The 23,279-nt window shown below is 47.3% G+C and overlaps 1 protein-coding gene across 1 annotated transcript; it reads left to right on the forward strand.

The window, feature by feature from the left end:
- The first annotated feature begins 14,597 nt into the window (after positions 1-14,597).
- On the forward strand, positions 14,598-22,179 carry LOC104859304. The gene is made up of 7 exons (XM_019206852.1): positions 14,598-14,722; positions 18,353-18,470; positions 18,872-18,912; positions 19,204-19,239; positions 20,261-20,353; positions 20,639-20,752; positions 21,676-22,179. The coding sequence occupies exons 1-7, from the start codon at positions 14,598-14,600 to the stop codon at positions 22,166-22,168; spliced, it is 1,020 nt and encodes a 339-aa protein (XP_019062397.1). The 3' UTR covers positions 22,169-22,179.
- The last annotated feature ends 1,100 nt before the right edge of the window (positions 22,180-23,279 follow it).

The following is a 23,279-nucleotide window of genomic DNA, read 5'->3' on the forward strand; positions in this document are numbered from 1 at the left end:
TACGGATTCTTCAGGTCACTGTGGTCCTTTCTGCTGAGCCAGCACGCCTATATTTCTCATAAAGAAATAGGGGATTACTCTTAGTTCAGCGGCACTTCTCTTGCAGACTGGGTGGAGTAGAATGCCAGTTACAACAGAGTCATCAGTCATTATCATGTACCAGAAAGCCATTTTGTCTTTGAGAAAGTCACCTCAGATTTTCAGTGAGGCATACCAAAGTCAGGAAACCTGAAATGATTGTGTACTTTCCAATGAACTACACTGCACACTCAAATACGTATGTGTATTACATATAGCTAAAATTGCTACTTTGTCTTTATAGATCTATCGTTAACTATCAGGTGAATTATTGATATTAAGATATCCATTCATATTTTTAATGTTCAAAATTCACATAGCTTTTTGTGTTTAAGTTTTAAAAGCTAGTGGGGCTGTCTGAGAACCGAGATAATGAAACAGAGGATATGTGAATAAGAACATATAGCTGAGTGGAATCACGGAGATGTAACAGAAGATGGTAATATTCACCATCCCATCTTGCAAATCGCTCAAGTCAGCTTCATTTCTGTCCTCAGTTTGGCTCTGCAGATATTTGCTCACGTGCCTTTGCTTATAACTTTGTTTTTGTTTATATGCCTCCTTTGGGCAATGTGCTCTTTTGGGGGTCTGGAGAAAGAACTTAAAGCAAGAGACAAGGCTTGCTGGCAAGCATTTCATGTCTCAAGCGGGCAGAAGGAGAAGTATTACAAAAGTGAACTGCACATTTTACGAAGATCCTTGGGGTGACTCAACAAAGCCTGAGTCCTACCAGGTGCCAGACACTGGGGTACATTTAGGAGGGAAATGAGCTGCAGCACTGGGAGAAGTTTCATTCCCTTGGCAGCTGCAACATTCACCATGTTCCACCATGGTTGGTTACCACCCAGTGGGCATAGAGTTACTGGGACATTGGCGCTGGTAACATCCCAAAGATCCCAGGAAAGCTTCCCAGAAGAGAGGGTGCCTGAAGTGAGTCAAAAGAGAAAAGAAGAATTACATGGAGAAAGATGCTGTCCAAGGTGTGACCATAGCATCCACAGGCCAAGACCTAGGGATGGGACAGCTTGTCATGTGCCTGGCACCCCCAGGACCTACACAGCTCCTGGCACTCATTGGCAGCAGTGACCTGGAAAAGAGGAATTTACGAGTATTGCCTTTTCCTAAATTAGAGTGATACCTTAGTCGAGGTTCTGTTGTTGACAAGTAGTATAATCTGCTGTAAATTCCAGTAAAAGCGTTGATTTTAAGGAAGAATTAGGGTATCTTATGATCCCTACAGGGAAAGTGGAACCATGCCTAGAAAATGTCAGGAACTGGGCCATTCATTCTCATGTCCTACCCCAGATCCTGCCCATCTTTTTTCCCTTTTAACGTGGTGCCAAGGACCAAACTCTAGGTTTCCACTGAGCTACACCCTCAACCCATCTACAGCCACTTTGTAGAGCGGCTTCAAGGTTCAGTCCACACTGCTGATTCTACTTGGCTCTGGAGCATAAATAGCCAGCATGCATCCGACACAAGCTGCTAGCAATGGGTCAGAGCATGATCACCAGGTAGCTTCTGTCTCTAGAGGAAAACAGCTAAGCAGATGATGGGAAATTGTGCCCACCAAATGTCCACCTAAATGCACCAAATACCACAGCCTGGCAACTGGGAGATCACGGTGTAACATAAAGAGGAACTGGTTTCAAACCAGGCACTGTACAGAGTAGCTCTGGAAGCACATCCGTCCTTCTTCACGATATGCCTCCCGGAGTGCAGTCAGCCACAGTGAACCCCGGCCATGGAGCATATGGCTCACGCATGTTCACAACGTGCTGAGGGAACAGAACAAGGCGTAAGCCACAAAGCCGATGTTAGGAAATGAAGCAGACATCCTGTTTCATGAGACCAAAAGTACATGGCAAGCACTATGAATTATGACATGCCAGGTAATGTTCTAAGTGCTTAATGCATGTTAATTCATTTAACCCTCCCGGTAATCCCAAGAGATAGGAACTATGAATATACTCTTTTTATACAGAAGAAAACTGAAGCACTGAGAGGTTAAGGTGCCACCTCAAGGCCAAATACCCAGGGAAAGGCAGAGCTGTGATTGTGCAGACACCAGCTGCCTGCTCCCTGAGCCCCGTGTTCTCCTTTCCTAGGATCAGCCCACAGTACGGCAAGAATGAGTTTCTAGACAAAAATCAACCTGGAAGCCGAAAGATATTTAAATGAACAGAAAACCAAAAAGGAGATAAGTCCATTCAAGGCAGTGGAAAAACATGAATATGATAGCTTTAAATTTTACTGTATTGCAATTTAATAGTGGAACTGCCTCAGGTCCTCTGTGTTTTCCTTTGAATCTGATAAATGCAACAGACTAGTGGAGCTGCTCTGGTTGAAGCAAGGCACAGTTACAATCACCCTCATGGTGCAAGGGACAAACAGAAACACCTCACTTTCTGTGTGCATTGCCACCCCAGGGGGGTGGTACCCCAACTGGTACCAGTCTGTGGCCTGTTGAGAACCAAGCCACCAGCAGGAGGCAAGTGAGTGAAGTTTCGTCTGCATTTACAGCCCCTCCCTGTAGCTCACAGCCCCTCCCCACTTCCTCAGATCAGCAGCAGCATTAGGTTTCCATAGGAGCTCGAACCCTACAGTGATCTGTGCATTAAAGGGATCTAGACTGCCTGCTCCTTATGAGAATCTGATGCCTATTGTTACACCGAAGTGTGACCACTCAGCATTGCAGCCAAGTGTTACAGCTATCTGAAGGTCTCTGGAGGCAAAAAACCAAGGACAGCACTCGGAGAGACTCAGCACACCTTTTATTACGCTGACAGGCTGAGAGGAGTTCAGACTCCAAAGTCTGAGCCCCGAACAAGAATGGAGATAACCTCATAGAGAAATCAATGGGGTAGGGAGGGGGAGCCACGCACCAGGCAAGCATGCGCCCAGAAGTGGAGGGTGGAGTCAACAGAACATCCTGAAACATCAGGTAGGAGCACGCACAGCTCGAATAAGTATGTTGCTCAAACAGAACATCTCCTGGCAAAGACAGGGTGGGGTGGCGGGGGCGTTGGGGGCAGACAAAGGTCTTCCCTGATGTGCATTATTTCTTTATCATGATATGAAGTGGGGCTGAGGCAGTGATGCCAGTGCTAGGGAGTGTGATTATTTTATATCACAAACATATATTTATTTAAAAAGGGAACTAGGCATCCCCTGTCCAACCAGTCCCTGGTGCCAAAGAAGGTGGGGAGCATTGGCTTGAAGGTCTAAGAGGGGCCCAATGAAGAGTCATGTCCTATATCAAGCCCGGCTTAGAGTAGCTCATCTTTGGAGACAATGGAAGCAATATTCCTGTCACTATCTGGATTGGTATTAAATATTCTGTGTGTTTAAAAAATTATAATTCCAAGCTATCTGTAACATTTTAATTAGAAGCATTCCAGTTTGATCATTATAACTTCTTACAGGGCAAGAGTGCTCAGCGGCACTGCACCTGCCTTGCAGGTGGAAGGTCCTGGGTTGGATCCCTGGTACCAAAAAATAAATAGATAAATGAAACAAAACAAACTTCTTATAAGGAAATGTTTGGGTTTTTGTTTTGCATCTCTCTCCTTTTGGTAGAGTATCAAGGACCTCACTGAGCACAGGAGAGTCACTGAGAGGAAGGAAGAGAGGAAAAGAGGAGTAAGCTAAGATGAGGCACCTGTGAAGGTGAGAATATTAATTTTTTAGTAGAACATTTATTGGTGCGTTTCAGATAGACACCAGGTGAGAATATCGGGAATGCCTCAGCACACACAGATCTTGAAGCAAGTCACTCCGACTTTGGAAATGAGCGGCATAGAGAGTGGTTCTTTGTTTATTTTCTTTAGTTTTCGTCTTCTGGCTCCACAAGAGGACAGGATATTCACAACAGCTACTCTTCCTTAGTTTGTTTTCTTTATGAAGTGTTCCATAGGCAGTCCACACGCTCTATGTGAGGAATCGCCGTGTCGGGGGGCTCTTCGGGCGTGCTGTATGCAGCACCTGGAGACCAGTCACCTAAACCAGCAGCTTCCAAAGTACCTCTTCTGAGGATGCCTGGACTAAATGTCAGAGATTTCCTTGAATATTTAAATATATCCGCACACCCTGTGCCGTCAGCGTTTCTACAGATGTTGACTTCTGGTCATTCCAGCTTTTGTGTCTTCTCTGTTACAGCCAAGCCCATCCCTTCTGCATGTTACTCTCACAGATGTGTTCGCTTGTGCTTTTTTCTCCTAGGAATATGTAGAGGGTGGTAACACCATAATCATAGGGGCCGGGCAAATCTAGAGTGGAACTGTGCTCCTTTACTATCAGTGCCGTATGAGGAAGGTTCATAAACTCTCACTGTCTCTTGGTTTCCTACCAGGTAACTGCAGATTCAACAGTGCTTATTCTGAGCTCCAGTGAACCTTTGTAAACTGATAAATCAATTTAGCTTCAAACGCTTTTAAAGCATAGGATTAAAAAAAAAAAGACAAAGAGCCTTCCAACTTATATAAGACCAGAACAATTTTGGTTTGAAAATCCACCAAGGAAGCAAAAGAAGACTATGATTCACAGTTACTTATGAAAATTGATGAAAAATACCAAATAAAATATCATCAAATCAAAGCCCGTGATGTTTAAAACAGAATCAGTCCTATGAATACAAATAGTTTTGAGCCATCAGAAATAGATCGTGATTAAACACAATAGGTTGGATACGTACACCTGACTCCACTTCTCCTGAAACCCTGCAGAGTTGAGAGTAAAGAAATAAAGGTGAGAGAGAGGGTGACAGAGAGAGAGAGGGACAGAGAGAGAGAGAACCTCCATGGACAAGAGATGTCAGCATTGCTCAGAAGACAGTGTGCATTAGCAAAGGGCACTGGCTGAGCAGAACAGAGAAAGTGACCACAGATGCACCTGTGGAGGGAAATGTCAGTGACCAGCAGCGGGTGTGAGCCACAGGATTCCTGAAAAGCTTGGAGAGGAGTCACCTGGTTACTAGAAGGTGGAGTAAGGACAGTGGAGGAAAATCAGCAAGGTGGGCTGAAGGCTATAAACAGAGGGGTTGCACCTCTTAAATTCCCTTTTTCATCCCAATGGCAGACAAAAGACTTATTTTTTGTCTGCTAAACCGTAATCATAATTAATAATAGAACAAGCAGACAACTCAAGTACTACAGTTGATATAGCTGACATTTATAAAATGCTCCATGAAAAAAATGACAGAAGACACAGTCTGTTAAATGTATGTGGAGTATTTATAAAGAGTAGACCATACAGAGCTGAGAGTGGTGGCACACACCTGTAAAGCCAGCGCTCGGGAGGCTGAGTTCAAGGCCAGCCAGGGCTACGTACTGAGACTCTGGCTCAGAAGGACAGATAAAGCAGAGTGTGGTGGTGTACATCTATGAGCGCAGCACTCAGGAGGCTGAGGCAAGAGGATTGCCGTGAGCTTGAGGCCAGCCTGGGCTACATACCTAGTGAGTTCAGAGCCGGCCTGAACTGCACAGTGACACCCCCATCTCAAAACAAAACAAAAAACAAAAAACAAAGATTAAAAAAAGGAGACCATACATTAACGTGAAGTAACACTCAGCAATTTTCCAAGGATTGAAATCACTCAGTATGTTCTCTGATTAGGAACAATTAAATTAGGTATAAATATTAGAAAGATACAGAAAATCCACAAATTTATGAAAGCTAAACAATATAATTTTAAACAATTTGTGAGCTAAATGAGAAATTATATAATATCTTGGGTATAATGATAGTGAAAATATAACATATCAAAACTTGTTGGATCATACACCAGTGTTCATAAGATCATTATTAACGATAGCCCAAAGGTAGAAACAACCCAAATATCCTTCAGAAGATGAATGGTTAAGCAAAAATTGGTATACAGATGCATGAAATATTATTCACTCTTAAAAAGAAACAAAAGAGTCATTAAACCACAGGTGTTCCAGGCTCCAGTTTGGTAGTAGAGAAGAATAACCATTCCTTGGTGAGGTGAGGTAAGAAAGAAAACAAAGATTCCCCATATGTACTAAATGTGTTCAGCAACTTTCCATCACTATGCCAAATACCTGAGACAACCAATTTATGAAGAAAGAGAAAGGTATTGTTTCAATTCAGTTTTGCAGGATGCAGCTCGTAACTGATTGGTGAGGTGGCACAGCATGATGGGAGTGAGTGGCGGAATAAAACCAATGGCCGTATGGCCAGGAAGTGAGAGAGACAGAGGTTCCCTTCAAGGCCACGCCCCCAATGATCTGAAGACGTCCCTCTAGCTCCGCCTCTTAATGATTCCACTACCCACCAAGCACCAAGCTGAGAGCAACCAAATTTTAACACACGGGCCTTTGGGGGACGCTTAGGGTCCAAACTGGAGCCCTGAATATATGATTTACTGAGTGTTGACTGGACACTGAGCTCGGTTCTGCATGTTCATCATGTGTTCATCTGATCTTCAAAACAACCCACCAGACAGGAAGGAAAATGTACAAAAGTAGCCAAGACGATAGACTAGACCCTACCAGAAATTAAAACATATTGAAGAGCCATGATAATTATAACAATATGATTTGAATACTCAAATAGACAAGTTAAAGCATTATTTTCTATTTATATTTAATTGACTGGTTAGATCAATTAATTTGACATTAGGCTAATTAATGTTAGAACTGGCATGTTAGATTGGAATAATATAGAAACTGACACATGAGAATGAGAGATAAGATAAAAATGATATTTCAAGCTAGTAGGAAAGATAATAAGCAATTCAATAAATGGTGTTGGGATCATAGGCTATACCCACATTTGGAAAATATGAATTCCAGATGGGTTAAAGACAAATTTAATATTAAAAACATGTTTATAAACTTGGATTAAGAAAGGCCTTCATAAATAAGACTCGCTTGGCAGTGCACATTAACTGAACACGTTACTTAGCTTCCTGATGTTCTCTGGATTTTTTGTTTTGTTTTGTTTTGAACAAACAATAATAGAGATAAACATTCAGCAGGATGGGAATGACAAAAGTAGGATTATTGTGACATTTACTCTCATCTGCCAGAGTATAAATCTCATTGGTTAAACTTTGTGGTTTAGTAGCTGTATCCAACCCTTCATACCCCAGTCCCTGGGAGTGATGAAATTTTGTTTTTTTTCCGGCTGCTTGTAACAACTTTGTTGATTCTGATATGCAGATATTCTTCCCATGCTAAATCCTATATCTCAGCACATCTAGAAGTGCTAAGAAAATGTTTTTCTTTGAAATTTTTGACATGCTCTTTACCCTGTGTCACGACTGCTTTTGATTATATGATTCCTTTCGCCTTTACAATAACAGACAAGGAGGCTGGAGTGGTGGTGCACACCTATAGTCCCCTCCACCCGGGGGGCTGAGGCAGGAGAATCACTACCAGTTCAAGGCCAGCCTGGGCTGCATAGCAAGAACCTGTCTCAAAAACAAAACAAAGCCAAGGGTCAATAAATTCTGGATACTTTGTTAATTTGTTTTTTCTCCTTTTGAGATCAGTTCGCCTAAGAAATGGTTAGTTTTACTAACTTGGGGAGTCCTCTTCAGGGTGAGCTACAGGGTAAAGTTCTGTCATTGTCCCTTCTTGTTTCCTCTTTCCTCAGCAGTAAGGAGGGAATGCTTTAGCAAGTGTGGGTAAAAACATTTTAATGTAGGGCAGGGGATTTAGCTCAGCAGTTCGGTGGCCTGCCTTGCAAGCGCAAGGGCCGGAGTTCAATCCCCGGTACCAAAAAAAAAAAAAAAATTTTTTTTTTTAGTGTAGCCAGACACAGGGTGCACACCTGCAATTGCAGCACTCTGGGAAGCCAAAGCAGGAGGATCATGAGTTGGAGCCCGACCTGGGCAATGCAGCAACTTACTGAGAACTTGTCTCAAAATAAGAACATTAGAAAGGACCAGCTCAATGCAGGCTCTGGCCCAATACTGCAAAAACAAATTTAAATTCAGATGCATTTTATTTATTTTTTCCATTTGACCAGGAAGCTAAGAAGACAAAAGTTACTCATCGGCACAGCTGTAGTATTAGTGGTTTGCCTGTTTTTCCCCTTCCCACCTAACCAGACCAGTTCCCTGACAAAGTGAGTATACATCTGGAGATTCTGAGTTGCAGGGAATAGGACCCGTGTCAAACCAGCCCAAGAAAACACCTAGTTCAAGGGGCCCTGACGTGAGCTGCTGAGAAGTCCAAGGCTGGATGTGGCCTGGGCCCGCCCTGGGGAGTCTGGCCACCGAGCCCAGCGGAATGGACCCCCCCAACACACTGTGAGAGCCGAGGGACAGAAGTGCTGAGCTGGCCAAGGGGACAGCTGTCCGCAGCGTGACTCGCTTATCCCCTGGGTCAGGGCACACGTGGTCTCCTCTTGAGGTGTTATTCGGATCCAGGCCTTGTAACAGTCGCATTCTCACCCAGTCCTGAGGCCGGCGGCCCGGGTCTGTCTGCTGCAGCTCCTCTAACTGTGCGTCTGTGGTCAGCTCTGGGCTTTGCCCCCATGATGTCACTGCGACTGCCGCCGATACAAGGATCCACTGTCTGTTTATTTGTTCTGGAGATTTTAGTAGAATCCACAACATTGGGAAAGGGAGCCATCATAAACCTGAAGACACTGTGAACTCAAGTCTTCTAAGTGTGGTTCTGGGCTCATATTCCTGGAACAAAGGTCCTGAGAAGTTCTAAGTTCAGTAGGTCTTGATCTGCAGCCTGATAAAATTGGGGGATTTCCCGTGGCAGGAGGGGGAGGCCCCGGTCTCCTGGGAATCTGATCGCTCTTCACTGCAGGCCCAGAGCTGGGGCTTGAAGGCAGAGCTGACCAGGGCCTGACCACAGTGGGGCTCCCCGACCCCTACCTCGGAGAAGTCCCAGTGCCTCGCTCCAAGCCCGCCCACCTCAGTACATGTTTCGGCGCCTTCCGGGGCGTTTTGCTTCCAAGGCTCACCCATCTGCCCTCGCTACACCCTTCCACCCCCTTCCTCACTGTCAGTCATTAGAGAGCTTTGTCTCAAGGGCAGTGCTGGCGAATGACTCTTGGTAACCATGGGCAACCACGATTTGTACTGCATTTGTAAGGCACAGCCCAGCCCTGGACAGCTGAGATGGGACCGTGTGCTTGGGGGGTTTTCTGATGCAGTAAAATATCATCTTCCTTTATTCCTTCTTCTTTTTCTCCTCTTTCTCTGTAGAATGATCAGTCGGTGGGCGAAGGCAGACAATGAGAGGCGAGGATCTCTGAGGACCGGCTGGAGAGCTTTGTTAGGGTAGCTCTGCAGTCTGCACTGACGTCTGGGGACATCCGTGACCTTCCTCCTCCTCACTCCTCGTTTGCTAATTCATGCAAATGGACAGCGAACCTGTCTAATGATATTGTTTCCTCTCTAAAGCAGTCCTTTTAGAATGCATCCAGGGCACGATGCAGACCAAATCTCCTCCTCTGGGCTTTCAATTCCAATCTTATTTCAGACAACGGAAGCCCTGGCCTCCGGGCTCCACCCCTCTCTGCTCACCCTTGCAGGCACCATCAGAAAAGGACCTCCCTGCGTCTGCTTCGTGCCTCTCTGCGGGCCTGTGCACCTAGGCACTGTAGGGGGACATTGAAACGGGTTTGAAACGCATGAAACTGACGGGGGGCTTCTTGAGAGCAAGAATACGACCTATGAGATTATGGGGAAAACACCTCCAGTTTTAACTGGTAGTTCCAAACCTGCCCAGTCCTAATTCTAAACTGGAAAGACTGTTCAGATTCTGACATGGATACTTAAATTGGGAGGAAGCGTTTCGTGAGGCAAATGAGCTCCGTGGAACGTAATTTGAAATGTAAATTTGCTGGAATGAAAGCGGCAGAGCAATGCAGAATTCGTTTTCGTTCACCTGTGCCCACCTAGTTTGTACTCGTTATCCCTGCGTAGACTCACTCAGCTTGCGAAGTAAAATGGAGCCGTCTATCACACAGGCCTAACCTGTCACACTGGAGTATCGTCATGCAGTTCTCCGATGAGGTGTAAGAACAGCAGCCCCGTTTAATAAAGGCACGGATCGAATCATTGGGGATGGTACAGAGCCGCAAGGATTCTGACTACCAAACAGCCTGCTTTCCCTCACTCTGAAGAGCTCACTGTAGGTTGCAAGCCCTAAATTGCCCTCTAGTAAATTCTGTTCCTGGGGATCGAAATTAACTTGCTCCTGTTAACGCACACCAGGTTATCCGTGCATTCAGCAGCACCCAAGAAGCTAAAATAGTGCGATCTCCAGAGATTCACAAACATACGCAAACAGATGGCACTGCAGTACTCTTTCGAAGATGTCATTCCAGCGCTTTTCCGCGTGACGTTGCCTTACAGGTTTGTGGCAAGAGGGAAATATCCTGCCTCGTCCGTTTGATGACATCTGGCCTAGTGACGCGGCTAACGTTCCCAGATGAATGACAAGGAAAACGAATGTGTAGGTAGCCTTGTGCTTCCCTTCTCCTCGTTAGCAACAGTGCTTGAAGTCCCTCGTGATGAACACCGGACTTTCCCTCTCTTTAAGAGCCAGTGTTACAATTCGAAGGTGAAGTGTCCCCCGAAGACTCAGGCGTTGAGGGCAGCGTTCAGGAGGAGGCCCTGGGTCGTGAGGACACCAGGCTCATCACGAACTGATGCATCCAGGAGCCGTGGCTGAGTGGCTGGTAGAGGAAGAGAGTCCGTCTTGGACGCACGTACCTAGGCCTCAGCCCCTTCACCCCTCCAGATCTTTCCATCCCTCTCTGCTTCCTGGCTGGTTCTGCCCGGGAGCCGGCCAACCATAGACTGAGATCTCTGGAGCCATGAGTGAAATAAACCTCTTCTCCCTCACGTCGTGCACGGCTGACTGACCCAGCTAGGGAGGCGTAGTGGTCAGGCAGCTCCTTCCTGGGACCGGGGTGAGCAGAAGGTGGGGACAGCTCTCTGCTTCGGTTTCTCCGCCCACCACGAAGACCCCCCACCCACCCCATGAGAACACAGAGGTCGTAGGAATTCAGGGAGACGAGATGGTCAGCCAGCCAGTGGTGCGAACGAGGCCTGTGCCCTAGCTTTGTGGCCGCAGGGAAAACTGATCTCTTCCAGGGTCCCAGGTGCTACGTCCCTGGGTCTTTACACTGTGCGCATAGATGCATTTCTACATGTGTCCAAACACGTGACAAGTAGAACCCTTGGGCTTAGACACAGCGGAGAAGTATTTCTCAGGCGAATCGACACCACCTAGCCAGGTTCTCACCCCAACTGAGTCACAGACCCTGCGGCCCAGGATGCTTCACCCCACTGAGGGGCCGCCCGGATCAGCCAGGGCAGCTGCACCGCGTTTCCAAATACATCTGCAATCTGTCTACTTCTCTCCGTGGCTATCACTTAAGTTTTTGACCCTTGCTGCTCAAATCATTGTCTAGCTCGGAGGAACCAGCATGTTTTTCCTGTGAAGGACCAGATAGTAAATACTCAGGACTCTGTGGGCCAACAATCTCTCACAGTTACTCAACTCTGAGGTGATAGCACGAAGCAGCCACAGATAATGTGGAAACAGATAGAAATAGCTGTGTTCCAATAAAGCTTTATTTAAAGACACAAAGACACAAAGAGCAGACCACATCTGGCCCATGGGCCACAGCTTGCCAACCTTAGGTCCAGGAACCAGCAAGGTCGCTGTCACCTGCGAGGGTTAGAAATGCAGAGTTCCAGAGCCCGACTCCCCCTGCGCCAGATCCACTGAAATAAAGTCCTCATTTGAAGCGGATTCCTGGATGACTCCTGCACACGTCAGAGAGGCCTGGTCCCTAGGGTGAGGACCCTCTCCGACCTGCTCTGCTAAGCTAACTAGTCCCTGAACTTTTATCTTCACTGAACCTTCACAGTCCTCCGAGCCATTTACCACAGAGCAGCCGAAGGGATCTTTCGAAAATACGAGCCGGACCACAACACTCGGCCAGCTGAGAACTGCTCAGTGGACTTTTTATAGCGGTGTGGAGACTTGAAGCCTAGGAGGCAAATGGGTTCCAGCGGGAGCCACAGCTTGAGCAAGGACTTCACGGGAAGGGCTTGGCCAGTGCCTTCAGGGTGCAGTGTCTACAGTGAGTGCGCAGTCCCCCCTCTGCTTCCCCTCAGCCTGTCAGATGTGTGCCCTGTTTCCATTAGAGTCTGTTCCACCACGTGCAGTGTTTATTTTGGGGCTTTAAAAAAAACAAACCTGTCACCCACCAGAAAGTCAGCGTGAACCGGGCAGGAACCATGCCCGCCTCCCCCCATCCTCTCTCTCTCGCTCTGTGCAAAGGGCTGAACCCTAACAGACTGAATAAATATTGGGTGACCAGCGAGTGCAGGTCCTAGCACAGAGAAATCAGAATGAAGTTTTCAGTTAATTTTGGAAAGAGAGGACATGGCAGAAGCAAAAGGCAAATTTAAGCCAAGTGACAAGTGTTCTGTTGGCCCAGTTTGCATTTTAAGGACACTGAATGCTGCACCTCTGGGGCGGAAGCTTGGGAAGGTTCGCTAAAGTTTGGGACTCTCTCTTCCTTAGCAGATGAAGGCGTCCATGCGGCCTGCCCGCTCGCCCATGCTTCAGCCTCCTAGGAAAGAGTTGGAGAGAGCTTTAAAAAGCAATCTCAGGGGCCTTCAGAATCGCCATCGTGCAGAACATAAGCCAGCTGGGAAAATGTAAGAGGAAAAGGCCCTCCAGAATCGTGTGTGACTGTGTGACAGCGGAGGGATTGCTTCGGGGCATCTTCTCACTTCTCCCCTCTCTGATAGTCATCACACAATTCATGGGTCAGTCAACACACTTCCTTTTCAGTTGCAATGTTTACGTCACGGCTGCCTGGGATTGCTCTCACGTAAAGGTCAGTAGCCAAAGAAGCCTGCCAAAGGTCTTCCTCGGACAAGCCTCGTTTCTCCGGTTTAAAGAAATCCAAAGGAGCCAGGCACAGCGGAGTACGCCTATAATTGCATTCCTCTGGGAGGCTGAGGCAGGAGGATTAATGTTCAAATGCAACCTAAGCAACTGAGTGACTCAGTGAGACCCTGTCTCAAAATTTAAAATTTTTAAAAAGGCGGGGAATGTAGCTCACTTCAGAGGCCCAGAGTTCATTCAGGAGTAACAACAACAACAAAAAAAAAAAAAAAAAGAAAGAAAAGAAACAAGAAAGAGTTAGGCGGGTGGGGAATGCCAAGTTGGCCGTGGATGGTGACGTGCACCTGTAAGCGCAGCCCTCAGGAGGCTGAGGTAAGGAGGCTGGCCTGGGCTGCATCGTGGGACTGCATGAGGGGACCCTGTCTCAAAAACACCCTCCAGAAGGAAAAGGGAAGCTTGCGAGCACGTTTCTCATTTCTTTTCTGCTCTTTCTTCCACCTTTCTTTCTTTTGTTTCAGAGGCAGCAGGCTGAGTCATGGTTCTACATAGGTCGCTGCTGTTAAATACGGGGAGCCCTTCACAGCTAAGTTAACCAGGCGCTTCAGCTCCAAGTGTTCACAGCTTTTCTACCCTGTGTGTTTAGGCTGTCTGCGCGGCGTGCTCTCCGGGTGATTTTTTTTTCAAAGTTGATTTAATCCTGGCCCTTCATAAAATGTGTGCATCCATTAGGACAGGAAGATTTCATTCCTGTTCCATGGAAGTCTCTGAAAGGGTGGAATGAAACCAAATGCACACAAACGGCTGGATCTAGAGGAGACGCAGATGTGCGGGAGAGGCAGGATGGGGGAGACAGCCCCCCGCAACCCCACCAAAGAAGGGCCTAGTCCAGGGCCAGAGAAGGCAGAACCTGCCAAAAGCTTTCCCTTGGCGGCCTCAGCTGCTGAAATCATTCCTCTTTTATGCAACAATAATGGAAATGCCCACTGCCTGGTGACTCCGGCCATTCTGGGAATTATCACGTAGGGTGTAAAGCTGCCTTTCGTCCCTGTGTCCGTGGGGTTTACACTCACACTCCTGCTGGTCACCGTCCTGCGCGTCATCTCGAGGGTCCTCCCGCCCAGAGGGACCACGGCCACAGAGCCAGGTCGCTGCGGGCTGGACAGTACCGCAGGACCCTCATTTTGTGTTTTAAAAGTGGGAATTGTCTACTTAAGAAAATCACTGAGACTTGTATAATCCTTTTGTCTTTCTTGCTTTCTTTTTCACTAGGAAGCTCAGCGTGATTAGCTTTGATCAGAGTCGTGGGAGAGGACAGAAAGGGCACCCTCTAGAAGTTCCCCGTAGAATGTGCTGCAGCCCCAGGCTGCAGACTTTACTGGCTTTCTGGGAGGAAATGAGCTAGGTGCGAGAGATGACTGACACAGTAACTGGCAAACATCTCGGACTCAGCGATCGGTGTTATCAGATGGGAAGTGTTTCCTCAGCACAGTGTGTGCCGAACAAAACTCCAAGGTTGCCCGCTAAAAAAAGCGGGGGTGATTTCAGAGGATTGCTGAGTGCAAAATTGAAAAGCAAGTAGACACTAATTATAGCTTGGTAAAGGCAGAACTGCAGATCATTAAGGAAAGATGGAGGCGATGTATCAAAAGTGTAATGAACCAGAGGAGTGAAAGAGATGAAGCCGACGTTGATAGGCTGCACATGAGCTTCTACACCTACTGTATCCGGTCTCCGAGGCTCATTATCCAGTCCTCACACGTGTTAGCACGAGGACACCGGTGCGAATGCTGCCGCAGTTGGGACAGTTATGTCCTCTCCTGTCCTCTCGGGTCTTGGTGCTGCCTCGTCTTGTGTGCAAGGTAGCAAGAATGAGAAAAAAAAAAGGGGGTCCAGTTCGCTTTTCCATCACCCCACTCTCATCCCTGTGACAATAATCCACCCCCAAGGGTGGCTCTTATCTCTTGGCCCCACCTGCCGACACTGCTGCTCTGGGGACTGAGCCTCTGGCTGGGAGCAAGGTGAGAGCCAGGGGGCGGTGAGGGTCTGACAGACTGCAAATAAATGAGCCCGCCTAAGGGCAACTGGGGAAATCTGATAGGTACACAGAGAGAAGACCTGATATGGTATCAAGAAGTCATCATTTGCAGGGTGTGGCGGCACATGCCTATAATCCCAGCACTCCGGAGGCTGAGGCAGGAGGATCACTGTAAATTCAAGACCAGCCTGGGCTACACAGTGAGTTCCAGGTCAGTCTCAAGTACATAGTGAGACCCTGTCTCAAAAAAACTGAAACACAACAAAACAACAAAAAAAAATCACTTGTGCTAGATGTGGTAATGCTTTGGCTATGCATAATGTGAGATCTGTATTTTAAAGTACACAAAGTTTTTTTAAAAAATCTTTAAATAGTTAAATACATCAAAAATGTAGAAAATCTTAGGGCTAGGGGAAGTGGCTCAGCAGTGGAGCACCTGCCCAGCATGCAGGAAGACCTGGCACAATCCCCACCCGCCTAAAAATGTCAGAGAAGCCTCAGATTTTCTGTTCCAAGCATGCTTTCATGTTTTGTGTTTATATATTGTACACAGAGAATTGTCTTTAATAAGACAAGTTGTCTTAAACAAATTGTCTTTAATAAGTATACATATATAATGAAATATATATTTTTTCTAAAATAAAAGTAATTAGGGAGCATGGGATAAAATAAAGCAAAATTTATTAAAATCTTAAAAAATTAAAAATAAAAGGGGCAGAGGATTTAGCTTACTGGTGCTGTACCTGCCTCACAAGCGCAAGGTCCTGAGTTCGATTCCTGATACCAAAAAGGAAAAGGAAAATAAATAAAAATAATAAAAGTAAACATTTATACATGAAATCCTTTTTCCAAAAACAAGCAACCTAAAAAAAAAGCAATAAATGACTGAAATATGTTTAAAAACAAGTACCTATACAAAACGTGTTGCTACGTGTTTGGTTTTAGAAATACAGAATAACAACATGAAGAACAGCTAGACGTTACAAGGGCCTGTCTCTGAGGACCAAAGCCGGGATGAGCGGAGATGAAGTGGGAAGAGGCTTCTCATACAACCCCTCAGTCCTCAGACACCTTGAGCAATTGTGCCATTTTGCCTCAGGATGCAAACACATCCCAAGCCCACATACCACCCACTGTGATTTCTTCGGAGCCATAGCTGACCTCTCCAAAGAGGACTCTGTTTTGTGAAGTTCTAGACTGACAAAGCAAAAAGCCAGATCTAATCATTTTCAGTTTGCTCCAGTTAGTCAAGAACGCAGACTAACATACTTCAGCAAAGTTTTTCTTCCTAAAATTGAAAGGAGAAGGAAGTGTGAACGATGACATTCCATTAAGCACAGCATGCTGCAAGCCCTCTGGCTGGCTCAGCGGCCTGTGAGCCTTGGAGAAACCGAGAAGCACCACAGCCGGAGCAGCTGCTGTGGACCGGCGCTCAAGGCCATCTCTGCTATGACTCCCCAACGCCAAAAGCACTGCAGTGACAGCGAGACTCTCGGAGGATTCCATGACTGACCTCTTCAGAAGTGAACAACAGAAACTCACATCTTCCTGATAAAATGTTCAATGGGTCTAGTGAATAAAAACATCACAACTGGGGCCAGGGATTTAGCTCAGTGGTGAGGTGCCCCGCCTCGCAAGCCCAAGGACCCGAGTTCAATCCCCGGTACAAAAAAAAAAAAAAAAAAAAAAAAAAAAATCATGTCTGAGAGAAATGTACTTCAAGGGAGGGTCTTCCATGGCAGCAGAGGCTGGACAGGTGGTACAGACTTCGCAGTGTTGCTGCTTGCATGGATGGGTAGCTGGTTAGTATCTTTATTAATTACATCTCTTTTGCATTAGACATAAGGTGCCTACTGTGCAAGATTTCGTCCAATTTTTAAAGTATTCTAAAAGTGACAGATGAATGAAAGATCACCTAAAGAGAGAAAAATTCCATTACTCTGAGGGAATGCTCTCAGTTTTAGTTCATCGGAAAGCATATTAACACTTTTTTTAACTTGGCGGGACTCCATTGACATGTTAGTAATAACCCAATCAAAGGGTTGACTTTAACTAATTAATAAGCTTAAGCAGTTAGTCCTTCATTCAACAAATAATGATTGAGTTTCTATATGCAAGCACTCCGGGAATGCAATAGTAAGTAAGACAAACCTAAGCCCTTCTCCTTCAGTTTAACCTAGCGGAGAAGACAGATCTCAAACAAGAAACATGCAGTGGTCTAAGGGGAGAAGCAGGGGGATGGCTTTGGGGCGTGCTCAGCACCCAGCCATCTCCATAGACCCTGGGTCCTGCATAGCTCTTTTCTAGGCCCCCTTTCCTCAGGTTGAAAATCCAGGAGTAAATGCTGAATCCCCAGCAATCTGGGAGGCTACAAGGGAACAGAGAATACTCGTAGCAACACACATGATCCATCTACAGACCACAGTCTCCTTGGAGGTACTGGGAGAAAATGGAAAATCTACCTGTAAGCAACCTGTGTGTCATCTTGTGATCCAGATTTGCGTCATGTTCTAAAGCATGGGCTTTGTTGATTTCAGAATGTCCTCACTGTGGAGGTAATCTGGCTTTTCCTTTTCCGCATGTGGGAGTTGAAGGAATCCAACAGCAGGTTTTAAAATGTAGAACTTGTTACCAAATTGGCCAAGGATTTATTGAGTTCCCAATGCGTGCCTGGCTCTCCAAATGTATTGATTAGAAGCCAGCTATAATCTCTGGCCTCAAATAATTCAGTACCAAAGTGTTATAATAATGGCCGTGTGCTGCCCTGTCTTGTATCCAATTTCACAAATGGCTTAGTCAGTTCTTATACTTAAGGTTCTTCACTGCAATCAGCTGTGCAGACAGCTATGAAGAAGGGTGAACTAGCCCCTGGAGCCAGTTTTACTGAACAGTGAAAGCCGATGTTAGAACTGTCTTGGCCTCAATTCAGTATTCTTGCTAATGATCTCTCGCGACTTTAATTCTCAAGTACTTTCAACTTCAAAATCATAAATACGATCTTTTTTTAAAAAAAAATAGCAATCTAAGGGAACTGACTTTTTTTTGTTGTTGTTAAAAAAAAGTCAAAGACAACAGAGCAAGCGGTAGTCCCGAGTGTCCACTGTCACAGCACAAGGCCATGTTGGTTGGGGGCTGGTCTGTCGCCTCAGCTGGCGCAGATTCAGGGCCTCTCTCGGGCTTTTGTTCCACGACTGCCAGAGTGTGCCTGATGTTCTGGCCCCGCAGAACTGGCAAGGCAGACCCTGTGGCCAAACGAATTGCCCTATGCAGGCTAAATGCAGACCTGTTGTGTTGATAATCAGCTCCTGACAGCTGATTTCTGTCCCACAGACAATAACCTGAGGCGGCCCATTCTGTTCTAATTGTGCTGCAGCGGCTCCTCAGTGAGGGGAGCCCGAGTTCAGGCAGCCCCCTCAGACCCTCAGCACTCAGGGCTGTCACCAGCTGCAGCCCAGACGCGCCTGGCTTCCCTGCCAGAGAAGCCCCGGGGAGTGAGGAACCCCGGGGAGATGCTTATCCTTCCACTGTATTCACCCCCACCTCACCTCCCTCCATGAAAATTCATTGTGTCATATGTGGCCCATTGTGTCACATAACCTGGGGCCAAATTCAGTGCCTGGCAGGAGCCTGCAGGAGTCCCAGGGTACTCAGGGACCAGGTCCGCAAGTGCACAGGCTGAATCAACCCTTCCACACACCCGGGCAGGCAGGCGAGAGAGAAATAATCACCAGTGCTCCAGGCTCCCCCAGGGAAGGACTTAAGAAAACAGAACTGACCCCAATCTGATGCCACTGGGTAACTAGGCTCCATTATTAATAAGGAATATCTCTGGATGAAAGAGCTACTATGCTGAACGAATGCATTTTGCTGAACTTGTCTTGCTTTCGCAAAGGATTTGGAAAAATACATGCCCAACATGCTTACGGTCACCAGGTAAGTGGGGCCCACATTCAGACACAGCACGCTGAGTTCTGCTCTTCTTGACCAGTCCAGGGGGACCCTGACACAAGAGGTTCCTTCCACACTGCACCCTCTGTCTCAGCCCCAGCCCTTCCCTGAGGGGGATATGGTTTAACCACATTGAAAAATAGCCCATTTGACTGCTAGGCTCGGAAGGGCCAGGGAACAGAGTGCCTGGCCTGTATCCCAGCCCCTCCTGGCCTTTCCTCAGAGCTGCTTGAAGGAGTGGCTGGAGGAGCCCGTGAGCTCCCTCCTCTCACCCAGAACACCGCCCACGGCCGCAGTCACGCAGCAGCAAGGGTAGGATTTAAAACAGGGAGTGGCAGTGCCACACTGGCTCCAGGGGAAATCCATCCCTCAGCTATGTTTAATTCTATTTGCAATTAAATCGATGGGAATGACTAAAGCAATCGCCCCCCCTTTTTTTAATTGGCAGTTTGTTAGTAAAGGCAACACCCAGAAGTGATGGCTTTAGACCTGACTGCAAGTGGTTTTTGTTTTTGGGTTTTGTTCCGGTGTTTTGTTCTGTGCTTAAATTATTGGTTTCCCGTTTGCCGGCAATCCGTGGGTGTTGGAAGCTATGCAGGGCAGAGAGGCCTGCGAACTTTCATCTCCACAAAAGCCAAGGGTCTTAAACCTCGGAGCTTGCATCTATCAGACTTGCTCTGTGCGTTCCCTGCTTTTATTGTTTAGTTTCATGCAGATCTTAACGCTAAGGAGCCCAAGCTGACCAGTTTCAGGGTAGAAGCCTGACCCCACTGGCCTGATTCTTACCCATGGGATCCCTGCTGAACCCTTCTCCCACCAATAGCAGAGGTGCTGTCAAGGTGCTCAGACCCCGCCCCCAACCCCACCTCCGGGAGCTGCTGCCATGCAATGCAGTGCAGACTTTAGCCAGCCTGAGTCTTAAAGCACAGAAGAGAAGGCCTGAGGCATCGCCCGGCCGCCTCCGATCTAAAGCCCAGAAACACAGGGGATGAGCAGCACAGCTCTCTCTGATACCTTCCTCACACCTGCCTTCAGACGTGTGTCCTAGCAGGTGCTCCTTACCTAGAGTACTTTCCCCTGCCTCTCATGCCGGAAGAGATAAACAGAAGGCCAGATTATTTATTTTTCTAACACTAGACGTGATTTTTTTTTTAATTGCATAAGGCAGACTCTGACTAGGCTTTTACGACTTACCTTTGCTCTAAGCCCCTGAGATAATTTGGCTACCATTCTCATCAGCAAGCTGAACAAACAGGAGAGACCGTCGCGGTGGGGGTGGGTCATGCGACTCTTCATTCTAAAAGCAAGTCTCACTGTTCTGCTGGGTGTACAGGCTCACGAGGGCGGCCGCTGTGGGCAGGCAGAGCGACAGTGTGTTCCTGCCCGTCACCGGCTTCGGAAACTCTACCCTGGCTGTCAAGGTCATGTGAGGTTACTAAACAGCGACGTTGTAAGGAAATAGTGTTAAGAAGCTCACTATATAGATAAGACTTCAACTGAAATTGAGAAACATTCACTCTGAACATATCCAATTAATTGTAAGACTCTTGTGTTGCTTACAACAAAAGCAAGTAACAGTAGCTGGGGCTACGGCTGTAGCTCAGCGTCAGAGCCCTTGCCTAGCCTGAGAGAGGCAATGGATTTGATCCCCAGCACCACAACAAATAAAATAAAATAAAGAGCAAAACACCTAACGCGCATGATACGCCAGGCCCTGCTCTGGGAGCTACCAAGATTTCCTCCTCTCATCCTCGCAACGGTTCGGTTCTCTAAATGTAGCTGCGATCCTTACACCGTGTCAGATGAGGAAATGGAAAAGAGCCAGGTGAGTCAGCTCAGCCAGGGTCACGCAGGGCGGGGGTGCAGGGCCAGGGTCACACCTGGGCGGTCTGTCTGGTAGCATCACTTGCAAACTGAGTGTGGGAGGTGCGCACCTTCACCGCTGCGCGATGGGCGGGTCACATTCCCGCTGTCCCACCGGTCCCCTGTCCTTCTGCTGCCCCATGGCTTCACCCTGGGCCTCCTACACCGTCTCTGGGCTCTGATTTTCCCAGTCTGAGCTGCCACACCTATTGTAGGGACTGCCTTGCTCACTGAAGAGTCATTGTTATTGCTACAACCAAGGTTTCCTGGGATTTGCTTGTAGTCTTTTTAGCTGGCCCGGAATCTCTTTCTCTCTCTGGATATCAGAGGCTTTGCACTTTTTGTTTCTTTGTCATCATTGACTCTTTCTTATATGCTAAACATAACCTCGGAGGTGTTTTCTTCTGCTCTGGCTTTTCCTCTTTGATTATTTTTCTCAAGAAGCTCTGCGGTTCGCAGCAATCAGACAGGCTTTATGACCAGTAAGCCTCAGTAATCCAACCCCCTGGAAAACTGCTCCTCAGCTCGAGCCTGCTCTCTAGGTAGAGTTTATTGGTTTCTCCCCGCCAGAGAAGTTTGGTCACGGGTGGAAATGGGGGGACGCCGTCAAGGTGGGCGTAACTGCCCATGCTCAAAGCCCGTTGTCTACACCAAGGTACAGGATGAAGTTAAGCCCGCACATCTCCTCTGTGGGCCTGAGGCAGACAGACATAAAACTCGAAACACAGAAAACCGTTTCAAAATTGTCGCAAGTCCCCTGCGGGAGGGCTGCCCTCAAATTCTTAGGATCCTCTCCTATAAAAAGCCATCTTCCTTCTAGAAAGTCTGCTCTTGCTTAGTACCTCGTGCGGCATTGACACCCACTTCCTCTCGTTCTGTTCCCAGTAAAGAGCTAGTTAACCTCCTCTGCACAGCGGACCCCAAGACCAGCATGAAAATAACACTTCCTGTTCTCTTCCTGGAGGTGAACAATGCCATTTCCTTCCACTTCGTCTCCCAGATTTCGCTCTGCAGCCCTTTCAAGCCGCTGGCAACACGGTGCAGAGAGGAATCGCTTCCTGGTTGTGGCGGGCCGCACACCCACCTGCTCGTACAGCGCAGCCCTGAGCTGCCTTCCGTTGGAACCGCCTTTGTGCTCTTCGGGGCCTTCCCTTCGGCACTGTGTCCTTCCGCGCTGTTCTCCTCAGACCAAGGCCACATGACGAGCTCATGCACGCTCCTTGTTACCCACTGGGCCTCCGGAGCTCTTTCTCAACTCCGCGAGGAGTCCTGTCATCCCAACGTTTGCCGGCTTGTCCTCCTTGCCTGCCCCAGTACTCTTTCTGGCCTAGCCCCTCCTGGGCCTGTCGTACTAAGTTTCTCACTTCCTTCTGCCTAAACGAAAAGTCCTCACAGTTTGAATAGCAAGAAAAGCATACGGTGGCGTTAGTCTCAGTGTACTGTATTCTCTCTCCCTCTCTCTCTCCCTCTCTCTCTCTCTCTCTGTTAAGATGCCTGATTTGAGATTCCAAACTTATTTGTGGTGGGATCTGCCTTAGATTATAACGAATACTTCAGAGGTCTGAATGTAAGACTCGCAAGCAAAACCCAAATCCCATTTTCATAAGAACTCAACAGTGACTTCCGTTTAACAATTATTGAAATTTTATTGACGGTGACTGCTTTTATGGATGTCTCCTGCGTCATGTATATGCTGGGCACTTTGCATCCATTCTCCCAGTGAGCGCCCACCACCATTCTGCAAAGTAGCTACTAGGATGATGCAGCAAATGAAACCTCCATGCTGATTTTTCTCCCCACCAATCATAATAAATAGACAACGCCCCAGAAATGGGCTCACATCAGTGCTTGCAGACTAACAGGTTCCAGTTACAGTGGCCTGAAGCTCATAGCTATCCCTCCTCGGTCAGCCCACAGACATGGACACACACACACACACACACACACACACACACACACCTACACGGCTTTGTCACCTGGACCTACACTGATCTACATACAGGTAGACATCTGAAGCAAGATGGACCAATCAATGTCTTACTTTTAAAAATCAGAAACTTTTAGGCAGGGTCTCACTGTGTAGTTCAGGCTGACCTCGCCATGTAGCCCAGCCTGGCCTTGAACTCCTGATCCTGTTTCCTCAGCCTCCCAAATATTGGGATGACTCCTGGCCAAAAATTAGAAACTTAAACGAAAAGTCACAGAGACCAAGGGTGTAGGGATGGACACTGCCTAACAGCTGGGGCCCACAAAGCTCCCCAGCACCCTGGGTTGAGGCTGCCCTGCTCCCACCTTCCAGTCACTTCATTATTCATCTCATCCTTGGGTTCTGTGAGCCACCCCAATATCCTGCAATAATCCTCCCTTTTTGCCTACAAAGAGCCTTTAGCAGGGCATGGTCTGCATACCTGTAATCCCAGCACTCGGGAGACAGATGTGGGAGATCCCACGAGGCCGAGGCCAGCCTGAACGACACAATGAGACCTTGG

This window comes from Fukomys damarensis, unplaced genomic scaffold (genome assembly GCF_012274545.1).
Source record: "Fukomys damarensis isolate Sample0158 unplaced genomic scaffold, DMR_v1.0_HiC HiC_scaffold_37, whole genome shotgun sequence".
Lineage (NCBI taxonomy): Eukaryota > Metazoa > Chordata > Mammalia > Rodentia > Bathyergidae > Fukomys > Fukomys damarensis.